Source organism: Protopterus annectens, chromosome 6.part1 (genome assembly GCF_019279795.1).
Source record: "Protopterus annectens isolate FY-2018-M chromosome 6.part1, PAN1.0, whole genome shotgun sequence".
NCBI lineage: Eukaryota > Metazoa > Chordata > Ceratodontiformes > Protopteridae > Protopterus > Protopterus annectens.
In genome coordinates this window covers 147,752,935-147,778,093 of record NC_056738.1, presented here as the reverse complement: position 1 = coordinate 147,778,093, position 25,159 = coordinate 147,752,935, and the positions used below count along the sequence as shown (strand labels likewise).

At 41.7% G+C, this 25,159-nt stretch overlaps 1 protein-coding gene across 1 annotated transcript in view; it reads right to left on the bottom strand.

Annotated features, from left to right (window-relative positions):
- The window catches only part of LOC122805435 (retinol dehydrogenase 16-like), a 415,973-nt gene that overhangs the window by 213,163 nt on the left and 177,651 nt on the right, over window positions 1-25,159 (bottom strand). Inside the window, exon 3 of the mRNA XM_044075574.1 lies at window positions 2,769-3,027. Within this exon, the coding sequence (XP_043931509.1) occupies window positions 2,769-3,027 (259 nt within the window). The remainder of the gene's footprint in view (window positions 1-2,768; window positions 3,028-25,159) is intronic.

Here is a 25,159-nt window from a genome sequence, read left to right as displayed (position 1 = left end):
ATGAGCAGTGTTCTTTGTGTATGATCCTTGGTTTCCTTGTTTTCTTTACTGCTGAAAGTGCAATTATTGTATGTGAATAAACTGGACAGTATGAATCTTACAAGTTTAATGTTAATATTTTATTTTAACAATGTATACATATTTAATCTAGCTCACCTTTTGCAGACATATGGGCGTGAAATGCATTGTGTTTGGGCTTGAATAGTTTGTCTGGCAGTGCATATGAGTAAAGCTATGAACTGTTAATGATCTGCTTCTTGTAGTGCTTAGTTACATTCTGTCTCAGTCTTTGTTTGTCTTCTATGTGACTCTGAATGTCACTTCATGAGATAGTACTCCTGGGCTACTCATGATAAGGAATAATGGCTTCCAATGGACTGTCCCAGACTGCTGGCAAATACATTACACATTTGTCTTTTGAATTATTCACATAGCTGCTAATTAGTACTCTACCATATCTCCTTTGACTATCAATCCCAGTAAGCCATTTTCAGTTTAATGGGTTGCCAGATGCATTTTCTATACACATGAGTTTCAAGGGAAAAGAAGTTTACTCTTGCTCAGGCTGTCTGTTTTCAGTGTGAGTGTATCTTGCTTAGCAAATAGCTGTTAGTGTTTTTTCTTTAAAATTTGAAATAAAAGTTTGAAATTAAATCCAAATCTCTGCAGTCATTGCAAAAGTACAGAATAAAATAGTATGCACATTGATGTGCTTGAACAGGATATTATGGTAATTAAGGAGAGAAACACAAATAATTGGATATTTGTATGGCTTAGAGGGCCTAGTCCATTACCCTGCCTAAGGCCCTATTTGACCATGATCTGGCTCTGCTTGAACAGTGGAAAGAAAACATTTTTCAGTTGACATCTTTGCCCCCCACGCATGCACGCACACACACATACACACACACACACACACACACACACACACACACACACACACACACACACACACACACACACACACACACACCCTCTTACTTATATATAGCAACTCTGCAATTGTGATACAGTGCGGAAACTGAAAAAAGAAAACAAGCAGAGCAGCACACATCCTTTCAGCACAATTTAAGTGGATCCACTTTGTACAAATTGCATTAAAAAAAATACAGCAAAAAGCCTCTTGATGAAACTGCTCTGGTCTGAGAGTAGGATCACTCCAATAGCATTTATGTTAAGTATATTTAGCATAACTATAACAGGTAGTTAATATCATGTGTGTGATACCATCTTCAAACACACCCATATTACATACAATTGTATAATGATTTGTGGTGTATATTGCATTTAATTCATTGGTACATGAAAACTCAGGGAAAGAGAAAGGTAATAAAGCAAGTGACATGGTTGGGTCACAGGAATCTACATAATTTTAGAAACTCTGTCACAAAACAGAGACATCTTGAAGTCTGAGAGTATAATTATTTCCAGTGTTTGAAATTAGTGCTGTATTAAATAACAGCAAGTTAAGTTTTCTTCATTTCTGAAAGCTTTTAATAGTAATGCTGAGTAGAGAGTAAATGGTTAATGTCACAAATCATGAAATTCAAACCTTTATAGAATCACAGTTTGTTAATGACATGATAAACTATTCACTGCCACCCATCAGCTTTGAGGGCTTCAACTAGATCTCCATATACTCCCACAAAAATGTACAGCTCTCTGTACTGGTGGTTCAGAGGGCTAATATACCTATTACAGCCTAGGTGACCCAAGTTTGATTTCTGGTTTGGATGCTTGATGGCACTTACAATCACTCTACTGTGTTTGATGTGTGGGGGAGGCCAGGGGTATATGGGGGAGGGGGGTTGTTGCTGCAAGAAGAGACAGGGTTTTGGCTGGGTTGCATATGGACGACTGGATATGTTATGACCTCACTGCAATCCATTACATTGGATGGCCAAAAAATATGGTAGATGAAGGCAGGTCCTGGGAACAGCTATGGTGAACAGGGGTGGAGCCAAATTATGTACAGTTTTGCTTCAGCAACTATACTTAATAATTTCCTTTTTACTGCTGATTAGGCTGCAAGTTTCTGCCCTTCTTTCATTAAAATGCAATGTAGGCTTGCCATGATGGTCTTAGATCCTCTTTCAGATCTTCCCTGGTGGTAGAGGGATTGATTATCATCCCAGCAGTTTTTTGTGCTAAGATTGGATAGGTAGCTCAAAGGTTCACAGTTGGAGCAGCAGTCGATCCTTCTCACCTTGAACCTGATTGGTCACTCTACACAACCTCCAACAACTGAGTATGCACAGTAGAAGGTGGAATATCCACCACACATGCTAACACTACTCAAACTGGATATCTGGTAAACTTGCTGCATCTGCTGATAGCTACAATTTATTCATGTAACTGGGAACCAATGTAGATGAAATCATTTGTAAAAAATAAACCGTTTGTAATGCTTTAACATATATATTCTAACTGGCTATATCATTTCCTCATTTAAATCCATGTGTTGCTTGTAGTGAGTGAAAACTGTCCTTTCCTATAAAACATCTATTCTCCTTCAGTGCCTGTGCAAAATTAAAACTAGCATTTTTTGAAAAACATCTGCAATGTCTAATCAAATGTTTCACTGGCCTGCATTAGGATGAGTAAAAGAGGAATTGGACATCAAAAGCATAACTTGTATTGAAACACTGAAATGCTATAGTTATTTAAATGACTAATGATTAAAAACGCACCATGTTTCATACTATTTGTGCATTTCAATAATAAATGGGCAACAATAAACTGTGAATCTGATTTTTCCAAGCACTTACCTAAGCATATCAGTAAAAGCTTCCACACCAAATTTAGAAATGCAGTAACCTCCAGAAGATATGCATAGTCTTCCACAGATACTGGACATATTTACAATTCTTCCTTGAGATTTTTTAATTAACTGAAGAACACTCAGAGTGACATCAATTACTCCAATAAGATTCACCTCAAGTATGCTTTTATAATCTTCTGTTGAAAGCCAGTCAGAAAAACCAAGTGGCATTGTTATACCAGCATTGTTTACCAATCCCCACAAACCTAGAATACAGAAGACATCTTTATTCAGGAAACTTTTACATCTTTTATCATCTAAAATCAATGCCATCTCAATGAACTATGAATTACAGAAATAATTTTATAAATATTAAAATGAGTATCTTTTCCTGTTATTCTGACCAAATCTCTGTCTTTGTCTCATTTTTATCACTTTGATTGAGATACTTCCTTCCTCTCTTGCATATTTCTCAGTTTCAATGAAATATTTATGTAGTATATAAATAAGGCATGCAGTACTTGTATAACACAAAGACCCAGTTATAGCTTTTTTGAAAATAATGAAATTCCTTTAATCAACTGAAATTCCAGGAATCCTACCTGAGAATCTTAGTCTAATTTCTTTACATTGTTGCAGTTCTTTGTTTGAATGCATAGGGATCTGTTCTTTTTGCATTACAGGTTTAAGGAACAAGTTTCAAGATGTGACCCGAACTGAGTTATCAAATCATACACTACTTATAAACTTTTTAATAATTTTCTCCTTTTTAGGCATTATGAAAAAATATTATGTCTTATGTTTATTCTTTACAAAATGCATATTAACTTGTAGTTTCTTCACAAATGAGTCAAATAAAATGTTTATACTATTTTTATGTCAAAGGAAAACTGAAAAACAGATGCATGATTATGCAAGATATACCCCAGGATTCAGTAAAGTTCCATGCAAGAATAAGCTATTCTTGCATGGAATGGATCGTGTCCATGCAGCACATGAAGGCGCTCTACTGTAACACTTACATGGACACGATACATAAACGAGTGCAGGGGGCGTGTTACAGCAGTGCCCGCACATGTAACATGCTCCTGTCACTCAGAAAGTGCCATTACGGCACATTTAAATGCAAAAACACAGTTGTCTGTGGATATACTGCACAGCTGTGCAGTATATCCACAGAATGCATGCCTCAGACATGCATCTGGAGCATGTCACCCCAGACATCTGCTGAAAATAGGCTTCCTGTCCTAGTCGGACTTACCCGGTCAACAAATGTTAAGTGAAGAAGTAAAATAACAGTAGACACAACACCGACATGCCGGAGTTCCCAAACACCTCACAAAATACATGCTAACACAAAACCCGTTATCCCATGCACTTTTAAAGTGCTAAAACTGTCCGTAGTGTTGTGTTCTTGTTTCCTCATTATGGCAGGCATACTTCTAATGTGAGAAAAAGTTAAATTTAATTTAAATCCTCAAAATCTTTTTTTTTATTAAATCAATACAGTTTAACTGTAACTGAGCAGGTGTGCCCATCGTGCAGCTATGCATAGCAGAGTTCAAACATCAAAAGAAACTAAATAGAAATATACACAATGCAATAAGTGAAACTGGGGTAGTGTAGTGGTTAGAGTGTTCACCTAACATACAGCCGGTCATGGTTTAAGCCCCACAGCAGTCCATATGTGAAACACAACTAAAATGCATTTTTCATAAATAGGTAGTGAATATTATTATCTGTATATGTTAACCAGGGTAGTGTAGCAGCCCCAAATGTGAGGTATCAGTGAAATTTCAAGTTTAAGCAGGATTTAGCATAGCTAAGTGGGTTTGCATACAGGTAAGCAGGGCTTAGCATCAACCCTTTTAAGCAATGGTTATCTTTGCTAAGCGGGTTTGCCTGGTGCTTAGCTCAGCAGTTTCAAAACTGTCCAATCACAGTAAAACGCAGGAAATTAGCCCTATTTAAACCATATAGGTGGGAATACAATTCATAACCAGGTGTAGCTCCTCACTGTAGGCACTATGGCTGGTGTAGGTGAAGGTGTGCGCTTTCAGGCACAGTGCTGGGGCATTCAGCAGTCTAAGGTCATAATCAGACTCCTCATTAAAGACCATGAAGGGCGACTGCTGCAAGACCAGTACCAGGGCTCCCAATACAAAGTGGAGGCCTGGGACCAACTTGCCAAAGATCTCACCACTGCCACTGGCATCCCTCAGACTGATGAGAAGGTCCGGCATCACGTTGCTGACTTGAATCGGAGGAAGAGGGAACTTTTGGATCAGTGGGTCCAAGATGCCCGGGCGAGGAATGCTCCAGCTGTGTTTAAGTATTAGTCAAAATAAGTGTTCTCCAAAGTCCAGCCTGTGTATGTGATGGATAGGTATGCATGAATATTTTTTCTTATCCTCTGTCCAGCTGCAGATGAGAGGGCTGTGCACTTGGAAGCCCATGCCAAAAGGCTGCTAAGGCTGTGTCGCGAGGCTGGTCAGTAAAAATCTAGCTGGTATTATGTAGGGCAAATAAATAAAAAGTAGTAGAATGTCACCTTGTAGTATTTACAAATTGGTATGGGTTTTAATGTCTGAAGAAGCCAGTAGGAGAGTAATAGTGACACACAGGTTATATATCAATAAAAGTGTAAGTACTTGTTACTAAAAATGAAAACCTCAGACTGGTTGTGTTTACTCTGGCATTGTATGACTTGAATGTTTCATGCACCAAGATCTGATATCAGAATAGTAATGTTGAGTTAACTACTGTTTTCCACATTATGCTATGTCAAAAGGTATGTATAGGAATGTATATAAAAGAATGTTGTAATTACAAGGTCAGATTGTACAACCAAGAAAGAATTAGACAGAAAACATTCAAGGAAAACAAGCTGTTTCTCAATAGCTTGTTCTGATGAAACACAAACTTATTGTATTTTTAGCAGAAACAGCCACGGTCCAAATCCCAGGAATGGTAGTAAGCTGTATGCATAATTTCAACTAGAATATTGTGAATATGTGTACAAACAGTCAGGTAGTGTCAACAAAAATTCCCTCCACAGGTCTTCCAGGTAAGAGAAGGTATAAAGTAGCTAAAAGAAGCCTGTTGTAATACTGTGTCCAACACCCTCAGTCCAACCGCAAGGCTGCACGTGACAGCAAGATAAGTACATACACCAAGCTGTCTCCCCCAAGAAATGTTCAAAAGTGTCATGCTGTCACAGCTACTGGTCCCTGCTACCAACAAACAGGGTGACCGATAGAAATCAAGGCAGAGTATAGCAGTAGCACACACACACACACACACGCACACACGCACACACGCACACACACACACACACGCACACACATACACACACACACACACACACACACACACACACACACACACACACACACACACACACACACACACACACACACACACACACACACACACACACACACACACACACACACACACACACACAAAGTAGCGATAAGAAGGCTGTAATTATACACTGTGTACAAACATACCACTGCCCAACCCAATGCCATAAGTTGTTGTAATAATACTTGTAGAGTAATGATTAGAGCAATGATCATTAAAGCTGTGAGCACTGCAAGAATCTACATTTGTTACTTGACATCTCTCTCTCCCCCACCTTATCTTCACCAGTAATCTAAGCACATAAATGAATGGGTATGTTTTCCACCAAACCTACTGTTGGAACATGTGTCCTATTGTTCTACAAATGTTGAAATGTATTCCAGTTAATGTTCCCTGTTCAAATACCATCATCGGTGGCCTGTTGCTATCAATGTAACCTGCATACTGGTGTAATGCCCACTGTGGTTCCATATATGCATGTGTTCAGTTTGCCATGCAAATGTTCCAAAAGTGTTGTTTTGGGTTAATGGAAATACTCATGCATGCTGTTATAACTAATCCTGCAATGTGTTTACCATTACTAACCAACATATGTTCTCAAACTGCAACACCATAGCACATCTGGGAAGGCCAATCCCAGAGGATCTGCCTCTCCTGCCTCATCTGGCTGTGGCACCGGGCCCCAGCATGCCTGGGACTCACCCCGGGACCTCTGCATCTGCTGATCCTGCACTACCTTCAGAAGGAACCATCTCAGGGGATGGGTCTCGTCCCCCCCAGGTAAGGGCATAGACAGGATCCTGTCACCTAAAGCCAGGTCCGGCGTCTGGTGTGTAGTGAGCTCTGCAAGGAATTGGGAGATTTGCTATGCCAGCTTGAGGGCCACATGGTGCAATTAGAAAGTCAGCCTGCCCCTTCTGCTCAGCCCCCAGCACAGCCACCTTCAGGACCGTGAAGGTGCAGTGGTGACTGCCCATGGGTGGGGACCTCAGTCCCACTGTATCCATTTGGGGACTCATGGGCTTCCGATTACCAAACACCCCTCCCCATCCAAGGTGTTTACCCCTCACATGTGTCATATACTACCCCTGTATACTGTCTTCCTACCTAACCTACCTCCCAAAATATACCTACTATCCTTCCCCAGTATACCACTCTCACCTTAAAAAAAAAGGTAATCTGTTCCCAAAAAGAAATGTCGCCCCATACATAGCTGTTCAGTATTTTGAGCTTTAGAGATTTTGGTCTCAGTATTTTGAGTTTAGGGATTTTGAAAGTCAGTATTTTATATATATATATATATATATATATATATATATATATATATATATATATATATACACATACATAAATATACTGAAATATATGACAGCTACAAACACATGCAATCTGAGGGTCATGCTGCTGCACACTAGAAGTCTAAATCTGAAAATGCACTCACTGGAAGTATTCCTTAAAATGGGGAACAATGATATATGTGCTGTAAAAGAGACCTGGTTAAAGGCAGCAGGAAGCACCCCTGCACTACCAGCCTATAACTCATTCCACAACTGTTGGCTGCAGAACTTGGACTGAAGCGCCAAAGGTGGTGGTATTTCCATATTCATTAAGGATGCACACACCTCCAGAGTGGTAGAACAACATTATGCATTACAGATCCTGCAGGTGTAGCTAACATTGAGTAAGACAGTGGTTCAGGTTGTAGCCTGCTATAAGTCCCCAAACATGTCCCATGACTCACACTCCAAGTCCCTAAACACCCTGGAGAATATTAGTGTCTAACCTAACACTCTCATACTGGTTGACTTTAACTACTCCACCATTACCTGGGAAAGCTTCTCATGTACCAATGCACATGCCCATCACATCGACCTGGTCCTTGCTAATATGGGTGACTGTTGCGCAACACCAATAGTCAACTCCTCTCTCGTTATATCTTAACACAAATTAATCACCTTTGGAAATCCACAGCCCTCCCTCACCCCCTCCACAGGTAACCACCATGAAAAGCCTTTCCAAATCTACCTATGGCCTCATAACAACAGAGGTGGCTAACCTCACAGCAGCCATGCAATTGGAGACTAGTTGCATGACTGCTGAATCAAACAACAATGCACTATGAACATGTACACAAATGCATGTATACTGCCATACCTAATAGAACCGGGACCCTCACATCTGAAAAAAGGAAGCCAATCTGGTGGCCCCCGGCCATAAAAAAACTGTACAACAGAAGGAGTGAATTGATATGGAATAAAGTGAAATTCCAAGACTGGAAAAAACCTCTTACCAGCCTCAATTAAAAGCTGAGATCCCTCATCAACTACTACATAGTTAGCTGTGAAAACAGAATTGGAGCGCATAGTAAAGACAACCACAAGGCCTCATACAGTTATGTAAAGAATCTCCATGGCAATACCAAGATTTGTTCTGAGCTACTAGACAATGGTGCCTCCTAGACTGAGCCAACAAATATTGCCAATATACTGGCTGACATATTTAGTGCAAACTTTATCCTTCTCTCGCCCCTCAAAGGACCATTCACAATACCAGTACACTACCAGGCACCCAGTATTACTGCTGCACAGGTTAAAACACCACTGTCCAAGGCCAAGAATACAGCTTCTATGGGGTCTGACAGTATCCATGGCTGTGTTCTACATGAACTACAGAGTGACCTGGCACCTCACCTGTGTGCCCTGTTCAAGCGAAGCCCCTACTGATTTGTGCACTGTTACAGTCACCCCTCTCCACAAACGAGGTGTGACTACAGACCCTGGGAAATACCGCCGCAACTGCCTGACAAGTCTGTTATGCAAAGCTTTGGCATGCATCATCATGCACCTAATAAACAGGGTTATGGGAATTTGCAGACTCTGGATCTCACACAGTTTACTTTTGTGAAGGGTAGGTCATACCTGCTCAATCAACCTGGTCATCTTCTTGCCATCAGTCACCTGAGCTGTGGATGAAGGCAAGGTGGCACATACAGCCTACCTTGATCTGGCCAAAGCTTTTGATAACATTCCCCACTCAGGAGTCATGCAAAAACTCACTAAGCTAGGCATCAGCCCCTATATCACTAGGTGGGTTGCAAACTGGGTCACATATAGGACTCATAGTGTGGAAGTAGCTGACTCCAAGTCAGACTGCTGAGCAGTCATAACTGGAGTCCCACAGGGTTCTGTCCTGGGTCCTCTTATGTTTGGTATCAACTTCTCTGAAGTCCATGCCAACATGAAGGGGCTCTGGCTGACAAAGCTTGCAGATAATTGCAAGTTGGGAGCTATTATTAGCCTACCCAAGTGATGTTGGCATCCTACTGAAAGGCCCCACTGAGACCAATGACTGGTGTCAGAGCCATGGCCTTAAGCTCAATGTCAGAAAATGTGTTGTCATCCCCTTTGTGGAAAACCGTTCCCATGATTTACCACATTAATGGTAGTCCCCTGAACAAAGAAGGCGTTATAAGAGATCTGGGTTCACAGGTTGGCAGCAGTGTCTCCTGACCACCACATTGCCACTCTGGTCACAAAAGTCCTTCTATGTGGCACATCTCAGTGCTAACACACTAGCATCCAGGAAGGAAGAGGTCATTGTCCCCCTGTACTCTTCTTGACAGAATGACACAGTTTGCTTCAGCATACATATTCTGATGGATGTGAGGTAGATAAATGAAATGTATGTCCTCATTTTCTGACAACAGTCATATCATTACAGTGATTTACCAGAGAACTGATAATCTGTAAAACAGATCAGAAATATGAGCAATAAACCTGGACATCCTGAAACAATCCAGCCAGTTGGCAGGTATGCTCAGAACCCCATTCTGCAAAGAATCTGGACCAAGGCTGACAAAGTGGTGAGTGGAAGCCATGAAAATGGAGATGTATCTGAAGTACTGGCATCGATACGCTAACACAGTTGCTGTAGTAACACCCTCCTGTGTGCTCTAACATATATTTACTGAAATAGCACAAGTAACATCTGCTATGGGTAATTACACATGTATTTGCAAATATATCAGGCACTACAGGACTGTAACAGCAGTGACAAACATACACCAGTGTGAAAGTGCATACCCACAACCAACATCACCATAGTCACAGTCACATGCCGGTAAGTCAAGTGAAGAGTAGAGTATATGGACTGTGTGAACAAATACATCATTGTTTGCCACTCACACACTAGCCCTACATATAGAGTCCCAATTGTCAGTGTAATCTGAATCCTGACCTTGGTACAGGACATATTTCAGTCTGCCCCTACAAACACACACAGCCAATAGATCAGCAGAAACTGGAGCAGCATACACAGACAGATAAAGAAGGAGCCATAACACTTACATCCACCCCACTCCATACACAGTCCAAATAACATGTACACATTCATGTGTACACAATCATGACAATCTGTTAACAATGGCCAGACATATATAGGCCTCTCACATGTACAGTTCACCTCAGAATGTACAGGCTCAGGACTCATATCTAAGGCCTCTTCCCTAACATGTCTGTGGGTCTACTACATCACTGTGATGGTAGCAGGAATGAATTCAAGAAATAATAAATATGTCTGTGCCTCATTGACATCTGGACAAAGACTGACATAATTTGGGGACAGAGGCACAGACACAGGGGTAGATCGGACATACTGCTATCATACACTGAGACAGTTGCAGATGTTATTGGGTTTGTTGTAACATCCTTTATGAGGAATATGACGTTGGTAATACCAATAGACGTGAGTATTTACTGACTGCATTCCCCAGAGTCCAAGACTGATTTACCAAGACACCAGCTGTCTGGGGAACAAACAAAACATAACAGGGAGACAAGTGGCCAGTCTGTGGACAGCATGCCAGTGGAGAGGTATGTCAGACACATATCACTGTCAGTCATGAAGTCACTCACTAAATACATGTTCACACAAACCCTGTCAATCTATCAATCCACCATGTGTATAACAGCACTGATGACATAGAATCTGTTCACAAATCTGGAGATATGTGTCCCATGTTGTTTGGCTATCTCCACATGTCCTGTCCTGTGATGTATTGCCACCTACTGTATGTGAATATGTAGGCCACCACCTCTGTAATGTCCCTCACACAGGCAAGAAAAGGGGCAAGGCCCACATTAAGGAATGTCCCATATGTTGGAACTAGCAGCAGTGTCCAGGCCCACAGCACAATACAATGTGGGCACCTGCATAGTGGTATGGTAGTAGCAATACCTAACATCTGCACATCTGTACAGAGGACAGACAGAAAGTAGATAGCCAACAGGTTATACATTAGGATGAATGCTTTGAAAAATAGATGTCTGAAACTGATAGGTATGCCATTACTACTTGGCAGCAGTCCTCAATGACATGTCCAACATATCAGATCAATATCCAATAGGAGATACATAAAAACATACAGCTCAAACACCAAGAACAAGATAGTCAGTACACAGAGTCACAGCTTTGCATGCAGGGGTGTATGGTTCTAGTACTACAATCTCCAATCTAGTTTTACTTGTAAAAGCACTGCTAAAAGTACTAATATAATGATACAATATGTGTTAAACTATTTTTGACAACCAGTGCACTGTAGCTGGTGTAACATGCAAGTGTGATTGCATATAACCTGGGATACTACCCATGTATGAAATAAATACAAAGAGAAAAGATTGTGGTACTACCCAGGTATACCCAGGTGTCCCATACAGTATACTCACACCCTTGTTACTGTAATGACAGCACTTAGAAGCATGTTATGTACAGGAAATTAAATACACATAAAATATGTCATTACCCTGCTATTTTATCAGACTGGAATGTGATCACTGATTACCAGGGCTGAGATATGCTTAAATGTAAATGCTAAGCAGATTTGCACAGTGGTAAGCGAAGCCTACGTGGTGTAAACGCCTATTCATTTAACCATACATTAGCACTGCTTACCGTTGCACAATCCCATGCAAACATGCTTAAAGCTGCTCAAAACTGCCTTAATCACTCTGTATCCAACAGTCCTTGTTCTGCCTAGCAATAAAAAAAAACAGCCCTTGCAGGTCTTGAACCTCGAACCCTGCCCACCATAGTTAATGCAATTTACCAGTAAGATACCTCAGCTGTAGGGTTTAGGATGTTTTCTCAAACAGAAAAGCCGAAAGATACAACAACCCTTCTTTACAGCCAGTTTACAATAGGGAAAAGACACTGTGCAATTAGGAAGGACTGGTATCTATAAATATATATATCTGAATAGAAACATACATAGAGAGAGAGAGAGAGAGAGATATGTAGGGAGATCCATATATGTGTACAACAATATAGAGATATATTACCAACAAATACTGAGGTGTGTGAGTGTGTGTGTGTGTGTGTGTGTGTGTGTGTGTGTGTGTGTGTGTGTATATATATATATATATATATATATATATATATATATATATGTGTATATACATACACACACACACACACACACACATATATATATATATATATATATATATATATATATATATATATATATATATATATATATATATATATATATACATATATGCATACATACACACACACACACACACATATATATATATATATATATATATATATATATATATATATATATATATATATATATATAGATAGATATATGTGTGTGTGTGTATATATATATATATATATATATTTATGCATACATGTCACAAAATGCCCATACAAACATATGCTGCTGATAGACCACTCACAACTGGAGCAGCATGCACAGTTGGATACAAAAGCAGCCGTGACACTCACATCTGCCCCCCCCAGTCCAAATAAATAAGTGAATGATACACTGCTACAAAATCATGATAGGCCATACACAATGGCCAGACATACAACAACCTCTTAGCAAAACAAATAAAATGTCTGAACATAGCAAAGAGAAATACAATGAGCCAGTAATTCACACATGTTTATTATACTCTGATATCTTGGTCAAAGCCTTCAAGGAGTAAAACATTACCAGAATTACATGCCTTAATCACAAGAAGCAATTAACACCTAATTACATAATTAAATACACAACCTTCAATTACACTCCCCATTTAACCTCCTACGGGATAAAGTATCACAGTTAATATTAATACATTGAGTCTGTACATAACAATTGTCCTTTTATGAATATTTTATCAAATTGAGGAACATACTTTTTTCAAAAACAGTATCTTGGAACCCACTACTGTCCCCACGGTGAGATTTATTCAAATATACAACTATAGAACTGTTATCTTTCTTATCAGTAATATGTCTCAGATGTTCTACCAGCCTAGTTTTAAAACGTGTTACTGTCTCCCACATAAAATATGTTACAGGGGCATCTAAGAGCATTCTCTATACACAAACCTCTTGAATGTACAGACTTCAACATGTTTCCCAGCCTTTCCCCTCAGCAAGAATGACAGCACTAAATAATGATAGACCAGTATATCTATCAACCTACTGTATGACATCTGGACATAGCCTGACATAATTGGTGGACAGAAGCCCAAATACATGGCCATACTTGAAATATTTCTGTTATATACTGATAAAGTTGCTGGTGTTACAGGGTTTGTTGTAAAATATCTTTTCTGAGGGATATAATGTCAGAAAAACAAATGGATGTTACCATTTACAAAATGCAATCACCAAACTATGCTACTGATATACCAAGGACAACACCTGTCTGGGGAACAGTCCAAACATAACAGGCTAACGTGTGGCCATTATGTGGATGGCCCTAAAGTTGAGAGCTATGCAGAGACAGAACTTTGTCAGACTGAAACTCATGCAGAAGTAGCATGTGCAGACAAACCCTGTTAAAGTAGAGTATTCCAAACATATAACAGCAATACTCACATTCTGCCCCTAAGTCTTGAACTTTCTCCACCATTTAGTTGGCTTGTCTCCACAAGTCTTGTTGTAAGAGGTAGTAGCTCACACAACTCCAGGATGTCTTCCTCACAGGTAAGTGAAAGGGCCAATGCCCACATGGAGTACTCATTTATATGAGTGTGTTTACATGACATTGGCTATTGGAAGAATTACACAGCTGCTCTGCATGCAATTAGCAAGTGGGGAACACCAATAGATGCACAGGCCATCACCTGGTCATGAGCATCACCTACAAAAGCCATGCTGCCACCTATTCAAACCAGCTCTATCCCTGTAGTGCACGGAAAGAGAGAAAGAGAGTGTGAGAGAGAAAACAAATAAAACATAAATTGGAAAAGAGAAGAAAGAAAAATTTAAGTGGAACATGTAAGCATGTATATGTAGAATGTAGAATGTAGTACTTGGTCTGTAATAGGTTCATAGGTTCATAGGTTCATACTAGGCTATCTGCCCGAGGGCATTTACAAGCACCCCTTTAGTATGGGGAACTATACCCATTATTTTGCTGTGCCTCTGTTGAGCAGTGACACTGAGGTAATCCATCTCCCATCCATTGGTCAAGATTTCTCTTGAACAAGGCCAGCGAGGTGCTCTCACATATACCGATTTTATTCCACAGCATAGGGAGTCTTTGGGTGATGAATCTATCCTCCAGCTTTTGAGGTGAAGCATATTCATCAAATCTGGGTTTGACATGGCCAGGCAAAGGTCATGAATAGAGCTGGAGTTCTTTCAGTGTTTGAGACCCTTTATCCTTTTGGTGAGGAACTTTGTGGCCTCGGTCAGATACATTCCCTTGATCTAGATGAGAATCCCTTCATGATAAGGTCTTCCTAACTACTTTAGCTACATGGGTGTCGAATGACAGACTACTATCAGCCTGGGTCCCCCGAAGGGTATGACTATGCATTTTTGGCATTTAACTTTAGGCCATGCAGTCATCTGCAAACTTTGTCAGGACTGAGCCCTGTGGTACACCACTTGTGACAGGCTTTGAGTCTGGCCAGCAACTCTGACCCTGTGGGTTCTGTCACTCAGCCAGTTTGCACCCATCTTGTGATGTATGGGTTAACATTTTTTCAATGATAGGAGTATTGTATCAAAGGCCTTCGTCAGATCGAGGTAGGCTGTATGGACTGCCTTTCCCTTGGCTTTGGTGACAAGTTTAGAAATTCCCTATGTCTTTATTTATGAGGTCCATTATGATCTCCATGGCTTTGCAGGAGGCACCGAGTGGGACCACAGTTGCAGTCCAGAGGTAAGACTATGATTAAACAGCTGTCCTAGCTGTGGGTTTAATTGGAGCACACAGCCGGGGACACCATCAGGTCCCAGAGAGCAGTTCTCACTTGGGCATTTGTTTGGGGTTATAGATATCTCTCCTTTGGGGTTTGCACTGAACCTGTCAGCCAGTATGTTGGCAATGTCTTCACATCATTTGTTCTGAGCATATCTGGGAGTTTCCTCCCAGGTTTCTTAGCTAAAGAAGGCCTTATGATTGTCTTTTTTCTCAAAATTTGCTTTGGATGACTATCTTGTAGTAGCTTCCTCCTCTATGCTTAAAGGTAAGATTGAATGGACTGAATGATTACTCAATGAGATATATGGTCAGATTAACATATTTTAATATGCTGTTAAACAGAATGCAAGCAAACACAAAGGGTAAAAACAAAACTACAGTATTCAAAAATAGAAAGGCAATACAGAAATACAAAAAAAACAGCAACCAACCTTCTTTTCCTTCACAGCAAAGTGTAGCAGAGTCTGGATGAGCCTTTCTGGTAAAGCTATAATAATGGTAATAATGGGAAATATGATTTGGAGGAATATATGTCCCAACAAGACTTGCTGTAGTAATTTCCTGCTGAACAACTGCTATGGTCATAGCATCTGGCCCTGTCTGCAGTTAGAGAAATTGCAGACAAACCTCTCAACTGTACAGATCTCACAAAATGTCCACATTTTACCATCATAGTTTTTTGTATGTTCCTCCTGAAATCTGTACTTTTCTGGCAAATAGCTGAGGATTGAAATCATCAGGTAATGACAAACACTTGAGTTTAAGACTCCACATCCTCAAAAATATTCACTGTAATGCTAAATGTATCATTCTATGAACTTCCTATATTTGTAACAGGTATATTTAAGGTCTGTCCCTATTTATCCCCCCATCATTTTAGGCATTGTCCAGATGTGATGCTCTGAAAGGTTGTGAGATGGGATCACAGCTCAGGAGCCTGAGGCACCTGGGATAGGACATCTCATATATGACAACCGTGGGGGTGTTGTCAACCAGTTGTGACTGTGCCACTGTTAGGCCAGTTAATAGGATGTTGTCCATATCCATGTTACGTGAGAATATGAGTATGACATGTTTGTCTTGTAAAGCTAAAAGACCTATATAGGGCATCTGCATAGTAAAGTACTGTTGTAGACATCTGTGTTGAACTGCATGTGATATATCGAATTAATAACATTCAACTGTACAGTGTTCTGCTGGACAATAAGCACATTTGTGACTGATATCTGTAGTGAAATACATATATACCTGTGTTATGTCAGCCAAACCATTGGCAGGTCTGTGAGCAATGACATTGTAACATAATAGCCTACTTATGACTGCTGGACATCTTCCAGGTTATCACAGTGATGTCAAAGCCTACTGTGCAATCAACATACTAATGTATGGTACAGCTATATTAATACAGTATCAATAATGATGTCCGTTTTGTCACCCATTTATGTGTGCCATTGTCCAGATGTACTGCTATAACAGGTTGAGAAGTATAATTGAGCAGCAAGAGTGTAAATACAGTGTGCCATACTAACATAGAACAGAAATGTATACCAGGTATCCCCTGAGCACATGTATGTATGCATATGTTCAACTGGAAGGCACAAAACTAATCACATGGGTTTCAAGCAGTCAGGTACATATGTTGTGCATGTTGCACATGTGTGCAATATCAGTGTCAGTGCATACAACAGACATAAATGTGTACAGCTACTGGTTGTTGCATTGCTCTGACACTGATATGGGTACAAGAGTAGGCATGATTATCAGGAATTAATCAGAGAAGTGTCCAACTGTGTTATGACCCTCTATCCATGCCTGCCACCACCAGCTATATCAACACCTACATTCAATGGATATCACAAGTGTACACACCCCTGTTAGAATGCCAGGTTTGTGTGACAATCAGACCACAGAAGATCATTTTGTAATGTTTTTCATCTTGAATGTGACCCCCTACCCTGTACATTTCCATTGAAATACAATCAAAGGTGTTTCTAGGAGTGTGAGCAACTATTGCCAAGTGAAGATGTGCTATGATGTTAGAGTCCAAACCAAGATGAATGAATGCTGTAACCATCTCAAGAGGTGCATACACAACATATCAGTTTAAGGGTGTGCACACTCATTCAACTGGCTTATTGTACTGATTATTATTTCCATATGTTTTCACAGACCAGATTGTTATGTTTTCAATTGAAATCTACAGGCTATAGGTATCATTACAAGTGGAAATTGTTTTGAAATGAGTTATTGTGGTTTCATGTTCCAACTGCACAAATACCAGGCATTGTAACAAGGGTGTGCACCCTTTATATCCACTGTAACTATATGGACTCAGCAGTACCTGACCTGTATAACCAGCCTCCACCAAGGTAGATTAATCCACTTTGGTGGACAGCAGCAATACACAAACCACATAATAGTTTGCTACATTGGCTGTACAGGGACACATAGGTGCAGGCAACAACTTGAAAGCAAGTCCACCTATATCTGAGCAAGCATGTAAGTTCACAGATGATTTCCTGTAAGGATGACTACGACTACAAATTAGACATATCCATACCACCAAGGACAATTGCAACTGTGTCTCCACATATGTTGTAAGTCTCAGAGGAAACAACACAATTCACCCTATACTGGGGTAATAAACACCTCATACACACATGCCATGGATGTAGGCAACATGCATCACACAGGTTAGGTGGGAACATTGCCACCTCTGTCCACCCCAGTTGTACAGGAGGATATGCACATCAACCGCACTTCTCCCCTCAGCAATGTTGAGCATGTATATATTGCCTATTGATAGTGACAACTGCAAATCTCCACTGGGGCATAATAACATCACTGTCTGCCTCCTACATGAACTCAGGCATGTGCTCACAGCTCCATCACACACCACAGTAAAACACAGACCTGCCACCATCCACATACCATCCACATGGAAGATGCCCACTGTCAACCCCCTACACAGAAATGAATGGAGAATAGATGATTATGCAATCAATTGTCCAACATAGGGGGAAATAAGATAACTCAGGGACAGGAGTATAATGCAAGCTGCTATATCGATGATAGCTTGGAGAGTTATGGTGTAGTGTGGATTATTTGCAAGTAATATCCACTGTTGATGTGCAATTTGACAACCGTATGAGGTCCTGTGATCATTTTCCTGTTTGTCTTCCAGGTAGCATGCAGAGGGCTAGCCTACCAGCATTGTCTGTTGGGGAAACTGACATCATCACCCAGTATGTGGTTGGACATTATGTTTGTTAGCTCACTTACCAGCATTCTCTGTTGGGGAAACTGACATCATCACCCAATATGTGGTTGGACATTATGTCCTGTTATTTGGACGGACAGCAGAAAATGTGCCAGAGAGGACAGCCCTGTGGAACAGTGTGGTCCATAGGGAAAATGATGCCAGCCTGTACAGCAGAACTTATAAGCATGAGCAGCATCGGGCCACAGACCTCATCTGACATGCCTGTCAATGGGCTGCTGGTGTAGCAAGGGACCGGCTAGCCACAGATGGGGGCCTAGCCATCCAGCCCCCACTGACACCCACCAAGGAACTCATCACCAAACTTGGGACACCCACCCAATGCACAAGCCATGAAGCTGAGGGAAGCATTGTGGAGGTGGGTTGCACATAAACACACACACACACACACACACACACACACACACACACACACACACACACACACACACACACACACACACACACGCACGCACGCACGCACACACACACACACACACACACACACACTGGACGAGGAGTATGCAGGTAAGGGCCCAGTGGGGATTAGTACACTAATCTATCGTAAATACATGTATCTGTATTGTATCTACATCCATGTTTCAGGTCTGACTGCATTGTGGATGGGGTTTTCTAATGCACAGAGGTGCACATCTATGGTGAGGACAGGACAGTCTGTATTATTGTGGTTAGTATTGTAAATGTGCAGACATGCTGCATCCATCCTGTATCAAGGCCACATGTGAGTCTGCTTTAAATAACTCCCTCTCACAACTACCTAAGACCCCCTGGTCTGCATATGGGACAGCAGCCTGAAGCTGGTGAGTATGACATTGTTCTGTTGTTTCCTGGCAATACCCAAGGCATGTGAAGCACATGCAATTTACCATGCACACAACCATCAGTGATAGCTATATTGTTTTTGTAATAGTTATATTGCTGTTTGTGAATGTTCATTTGTGCTGGGGTTAACAGCATTGCATCACAGTGGTGACCACTGGGGCCTATCTGATGTGAATTCGACATTCCTGTAGCATACCTCACAACTTGTCAGTCTCAAGATGGCTGGACAGAGGCCAGCAAAATGGGCTGGACAAATGGTCTAAGGTAGGGACATGTGTGACACATTAGTGGTATACAGTGGATATAAATTGTATACACACCCCTGTTAAGATGCAAGGTGCTCCTGTTACATGCTAATTAGTACCACAATATGTTAGTCCACACCAATTCCAGCCTTTAATGTGACCCATAACAGAAACAGTTCACTTGTAAAACCAAGCATCTGGACTCGTGTATTGCACCTACAAGGCTGGCCATCTGTGAGGGTGGCAGACGTACCAACATGATGTTTCAGTCAGGTATGATGCCTCATGCTGCTATATGTGTCAGTACACTCACTCTTGCCTATTTGGCTACGATATCACATACATGGGCATTGTTAAGGCACACAGATCACTTCCGACCACTTATAGGTTACAAACATATGTATGTTCCAGATACATATGTACAGAGGACTGTACAATAGTTTAACCTGCTGCACGTGAGGCAAATGCTGTTACCACACTTTATGAAGTAATGGCAGCGGAGGTAGTCACCAATTGTGTATGGTATACACATAAAAACGGTATAAGCCACACTAGTTCAGAAAAAAAGCAAATCGCAAGAAGGAAAGACATCCCTGATCAGTATCAGTAAGAAACTAAGGTCCCTCATGAAATCATCCAAGGCTAACTTCGAAAGAAAAAATAGCGAAGGATTCAGAAGATAACCACAAAGCCTTCTTTAGCTATGTTAAGAATCTAAGTGGCAACTCGCAGATATGCACTGAACTACTACAAAATAGCACAACATATACTGAACCTACTGATATTGTCAACATCCTGGCAGATAGATTTAGTACAAACTTCACCCCCTCTCAACTCCAAAAGGGCCCGCAACAATACCGAAAAATTGTAGTGCCCCAGAAATCACAGACGCACAGCTGAAAACAGCCCTTTCAAAAGCCAAAAACACAGCATGAATGGGACCAGATGTTGTCCCAGGCTGCGCCTTGCATGAACTACAGAATTAACTACCACCCCCCACCTAAACACTCTGTTCAACCTCAGCCTCTCCACAGGCTACATGCCCATAGAATGGCACACAGCAATGATTATTTCTCTCCACAAAGGAGGGGCCACAACTGACCCTGGTAACTATTGCCCCATAAGTCTGACTAGCCTGGTCTGCAAGGCTATAGAGCGCATCATCATGGAACTCATTAACAAAGACATTGGGAACCTCCAAACACTTGACCAGAAAGTTCGGCTTTGTTAAGTGCAGATCATGCCTACTAAACCTGGCTGACTTCTTTGAGACAGTCATCAAGGCCATAGATGAGGAAAAGGTGGTTCACACAGCCTACCTTGACTTTGCTAATGCTTTTGATACCATTCCCAGCTCGGGTATTACAGAAAAACTCACCAGCCTGAGCATAAACCCCTATGTCACGAGATGGGTTGCCAACTGGCTTACAGACAGAACTCACACGGTAAGAATAGTGGGTTCCAGGTCTGACTCTAAATCAGTCACAAGTGGTGTCCCGCAAGGCTCATTCCTGGGACCCCTACTGTTCAGCATATACTTCTCAGAAGTACAAGCAAACACAGGAGGACTATGGCTAACCAAGTTCGCCAATGACTGCAAACTGGGAGCCATAATTGACTCTCCGGCTGACACGGACATCCTCCAAATGGGCCTTACTGAGACGGACTCCTGGTGTCAAAGTCATGGCCTCAAGCTAAATGCCAACAAATGCATAGTCATCCCATTTGGAAAAAACAAAACACCCATGAATTACCACATAGGTGGCAGCCCCCTTAATACAGAAGAGGTAATAAGAGTTCTCGGGACCCAGGTAGATAGTAATCTCTCCTTTGACAATCATATTGCCAAAGTAGTTAGGAAATCCTTCAAATTACTAAAGGATTTGCATCAAGAAATAAAGAAGTTATAGTGCCCCTCTATTCGTCACTCATTAGACCCATCATAGAGTACAATGCCCCATTTGGGATGTACCTCACAAGACACTTACAACAGCTAGAAAGACCACAAAAGTAACTCACCAAGTGGATTACTGGCCTCAAACATATGTCCTATGCAGCCCAACTGAAAAAACTCTGGCTGTACTCAGTGGCATATCGCTTACTCAGAGGTGATCTCTGCTTGACTTACAAAGCCATGTCCAACTCAGAATTGATGGACATGCTCCACCTAAAGAAACCTAAGTCACTGTGAGCCACGCGCTCTAGTGAGCTAAACCTCACCACAACAATAAATAGAACATGCTGGAGGGATAGATTCCTGTCACAGAGACTTCCTATGCTTTGAAACAAAATTCCAAATTACATCAGGCAGAGCCCCTCACTAACACTCTTCAAAAGAAACCTTGACGAGTGAATGGGTAACAGAAAATACACCCTTGGGATCACTTCATTGGCTCTGCTTGACAGAGGATCGGTTAATTAATCAATGGGGTGGCAAAAGCCGACACACTCTGGCTAGGCTTATAAATGCCCTTGGGCAGATAGCCTAGTACCTACCTATGAATCTATGAACCTATAAGATATGATCCTCACACACAGTTGTCAGCATTGGGATTAGACATCCTGCCTATCTAGGTATTCCTACTATTGTGCTACGCAGTTATCAGATGCACCACAGAGCTGATACATTTCTACCGTGTCCAAAGGTACTTCTAAGGTGAATGACATCAACAGGACTACTAAATTGGAGTGAGGGGAAATGTAAAGGGTAGTACACAGGTCAAAAAATGTGTAACCCACACACTACATGATTCTCACACAAACAAATCCAAACAGTTGCCAGTAGAGTGATTAGAACTCCTGCCTATCTAGTTATTGTTACTATAGTGCTATGCAGATATCATGCATGCCACAGAGCTGATACATTTCCACCATGTACAAAGGTACTTCTAAGGTGGACGACACAAACTGGACTACTAAATTGGGGCGAGGGAAGTGTGAAGGCTGGTGCACAAGTCAAAAATGGTATAAGCTAGACAGTACATGATTCATATACTTGCCAGTATTGTGATTAGAACTCCTGTCTATCTAGTTATGTTTACTATAGTGTTATGCAGTTACCACATGCACTATAGATGGCCAACACTGTTGATAATTGCACAACTGCGGTAAAGTATTACAGGTGGCAGACAGTCTGCCTTCTGTTCCACCCTTATATCATGCTAGTTCTTTCTGTCTTGCACTTCAACTAGCACTATGGCTTGGCACTTCACCAGGTTATTGTATCAAGAAGTGTGGCACACCTGGGAGCCATCAGCAGTACTCGTTCATCACAGATGTAGCCCCAGTACTTACTAGTTATATCCACCCTTCCTGGCATGTTTGAAGGGCAGTTTTCTGTGCTTTCACCCATTAACCTGGTGCACTTGTCCATTCTGAGACTCTGTTGCAACTGCCTCATGTACACAGATAACTCTCCCCTCTAAACTCCAAACACTCAGACCTGTGAGTGTTACCTATATATCACCCAATGTGGACATGTGCACCCTCCAGCAAAGACTGGACTAGCAGGTCAAGAGGATAAGATCAACACCTGCACCACACCATGTGGAACATGTAACTCACTATGGCACCCGAACCCACAGACATTGACAACATCCTAGCTGACAGGTTCAGCGCAAACTTCTCCCCCCCTCCCCACCAAAAGGGCAAATATCTATCCCAGCAGAGTGCTGCCCCCCTGACATCTCAGATGCTCAGATAAGAGCCGCCCTCTCCAAAGCAAAAAACACAGCATCAATGGGACCAGACGGTGTCCCGGGCTGCATCCTACATGAACTCCAAGAAGAGCTAAACCCAAACATAAAACTACTGTTCAATCTCAGCCTTACTACAGGATATGTGCCCAAAGGGTGGCATACAGCAACAGTGGTCCCTCTCCATAAAGGTGGTGCCTCAACGGATCCTGGAAACTATTGCCCCATAAGCTTGACTAGCTTGGTCTGCAAAGCTATGGAAAGGATCATCATGGACCTCATAAATAAAGATATTGGGGACCTACAGACACTGGATCCTACCCAGTTCGGCTTTGTTAAGGGCAGATCCTGCCTCTTAAACCTGGTTGATTTCTTTGAAACAGTCACCAAGGCCATTGACGAGGGGAAGGTGGTCCACACAGCCTACCTGGACCTCGCAAAAGCCTTCGATACAATACCCCACTCGGGCATTATAGATAAGCTCACCAGCTTAAATATAAACCCCTATGTCACTAGATGGATTGCAAACTGGCTCAAGGACAGAACCCATATGGTTAGAATTGCTGGAGCCATGTCAGACTCCAAACCAGTTGAAAATGGTGTCCCACAAGGCTCAGTCCTGGGACCTCTCTTGTTCGGTATATATTTCTCGGAGGTACAGGCCAACACGGAAGGACTGTGGCTGACCAAGTTCGCAGATGACTGCAAACTGGGTGCCATAATCGACTCTCCAGCCGACACAAGCATCCGCCAAAAGGGCCTCATAAAAACAGACAACTAGTGCCAGAGCCATGACCTCAAGCTAAATGCCAAAAAGTGTACAGTCATCCCGTTTGGCAAAAAAAAGTGCCCACAAATTACCACATAGGTGGTAATCCATTAAGTACAGAAGAAGTAATTAGAGACCTGGGGACCCAAGTTGATAGCAATCTCTCATTTGACAACCACGTGGCCAAAGTGGTTAGAAAAACATTTTATATAGCCCACCTAATCATCAAGGGATTCACATCTAGATCAGGGGAGGTTGTGCCTCTTTACTCATCCCTCATCAGGCCCATAATTGAGTACAATGCCTCTTTTGGGATGTACCTTACCAGACACCTGCAGCAACTGGAAAGACCCCAAAAGTACCTCACCAAGAGGATCAAAGGGCTCAAACAGATGCCATATGCTGCCCAGTTAAAGAAACTTCAGTTCTACTCAGTGGCATACCACCTGTTCAGAGGCGATCTGTGCCTGACGTATAAAGCCATGTCCAACCCGGAATTAATGGACATGCTGCACCTAAGAAAATCCAAATCCCATCGAGCTACGCGCTTGAGAGACTTCAACCTCAGCACTGAAATAAATAGGACATGCTGGAGGGACAGATTCATAACCCAGAGGCTCCCTTCACTCTGGAATAAAATCCCAGTCCAGGTTAGGCAGAGTCCCTCATTGACTCTCTTCAAGAGGAATCTTGATGAGTGGATGGGAGATTGTAGGTTTACCTCGGGTATCACTTCTGTGTCACTGTTAGACAGAGGCACAGTACACTAACTTGAAAAAGGGCATAGCAAAATAAATTTAAAATGGGTGGCGAAAGCCAAACACATTCTGGCTAGGCTTATAAATGCCCTAGGGCAGATAGCCTAGTATAAACCTATGAACCTATGAACCCACTTTGACAGCCATGACATACAGTGGAAAGCCACACACCCACCTTCCCAGAGGCACTCAATGGACATTTACCCAAACAGCACAGATCAGCAAGACAGACACCCACTCAGACACCAT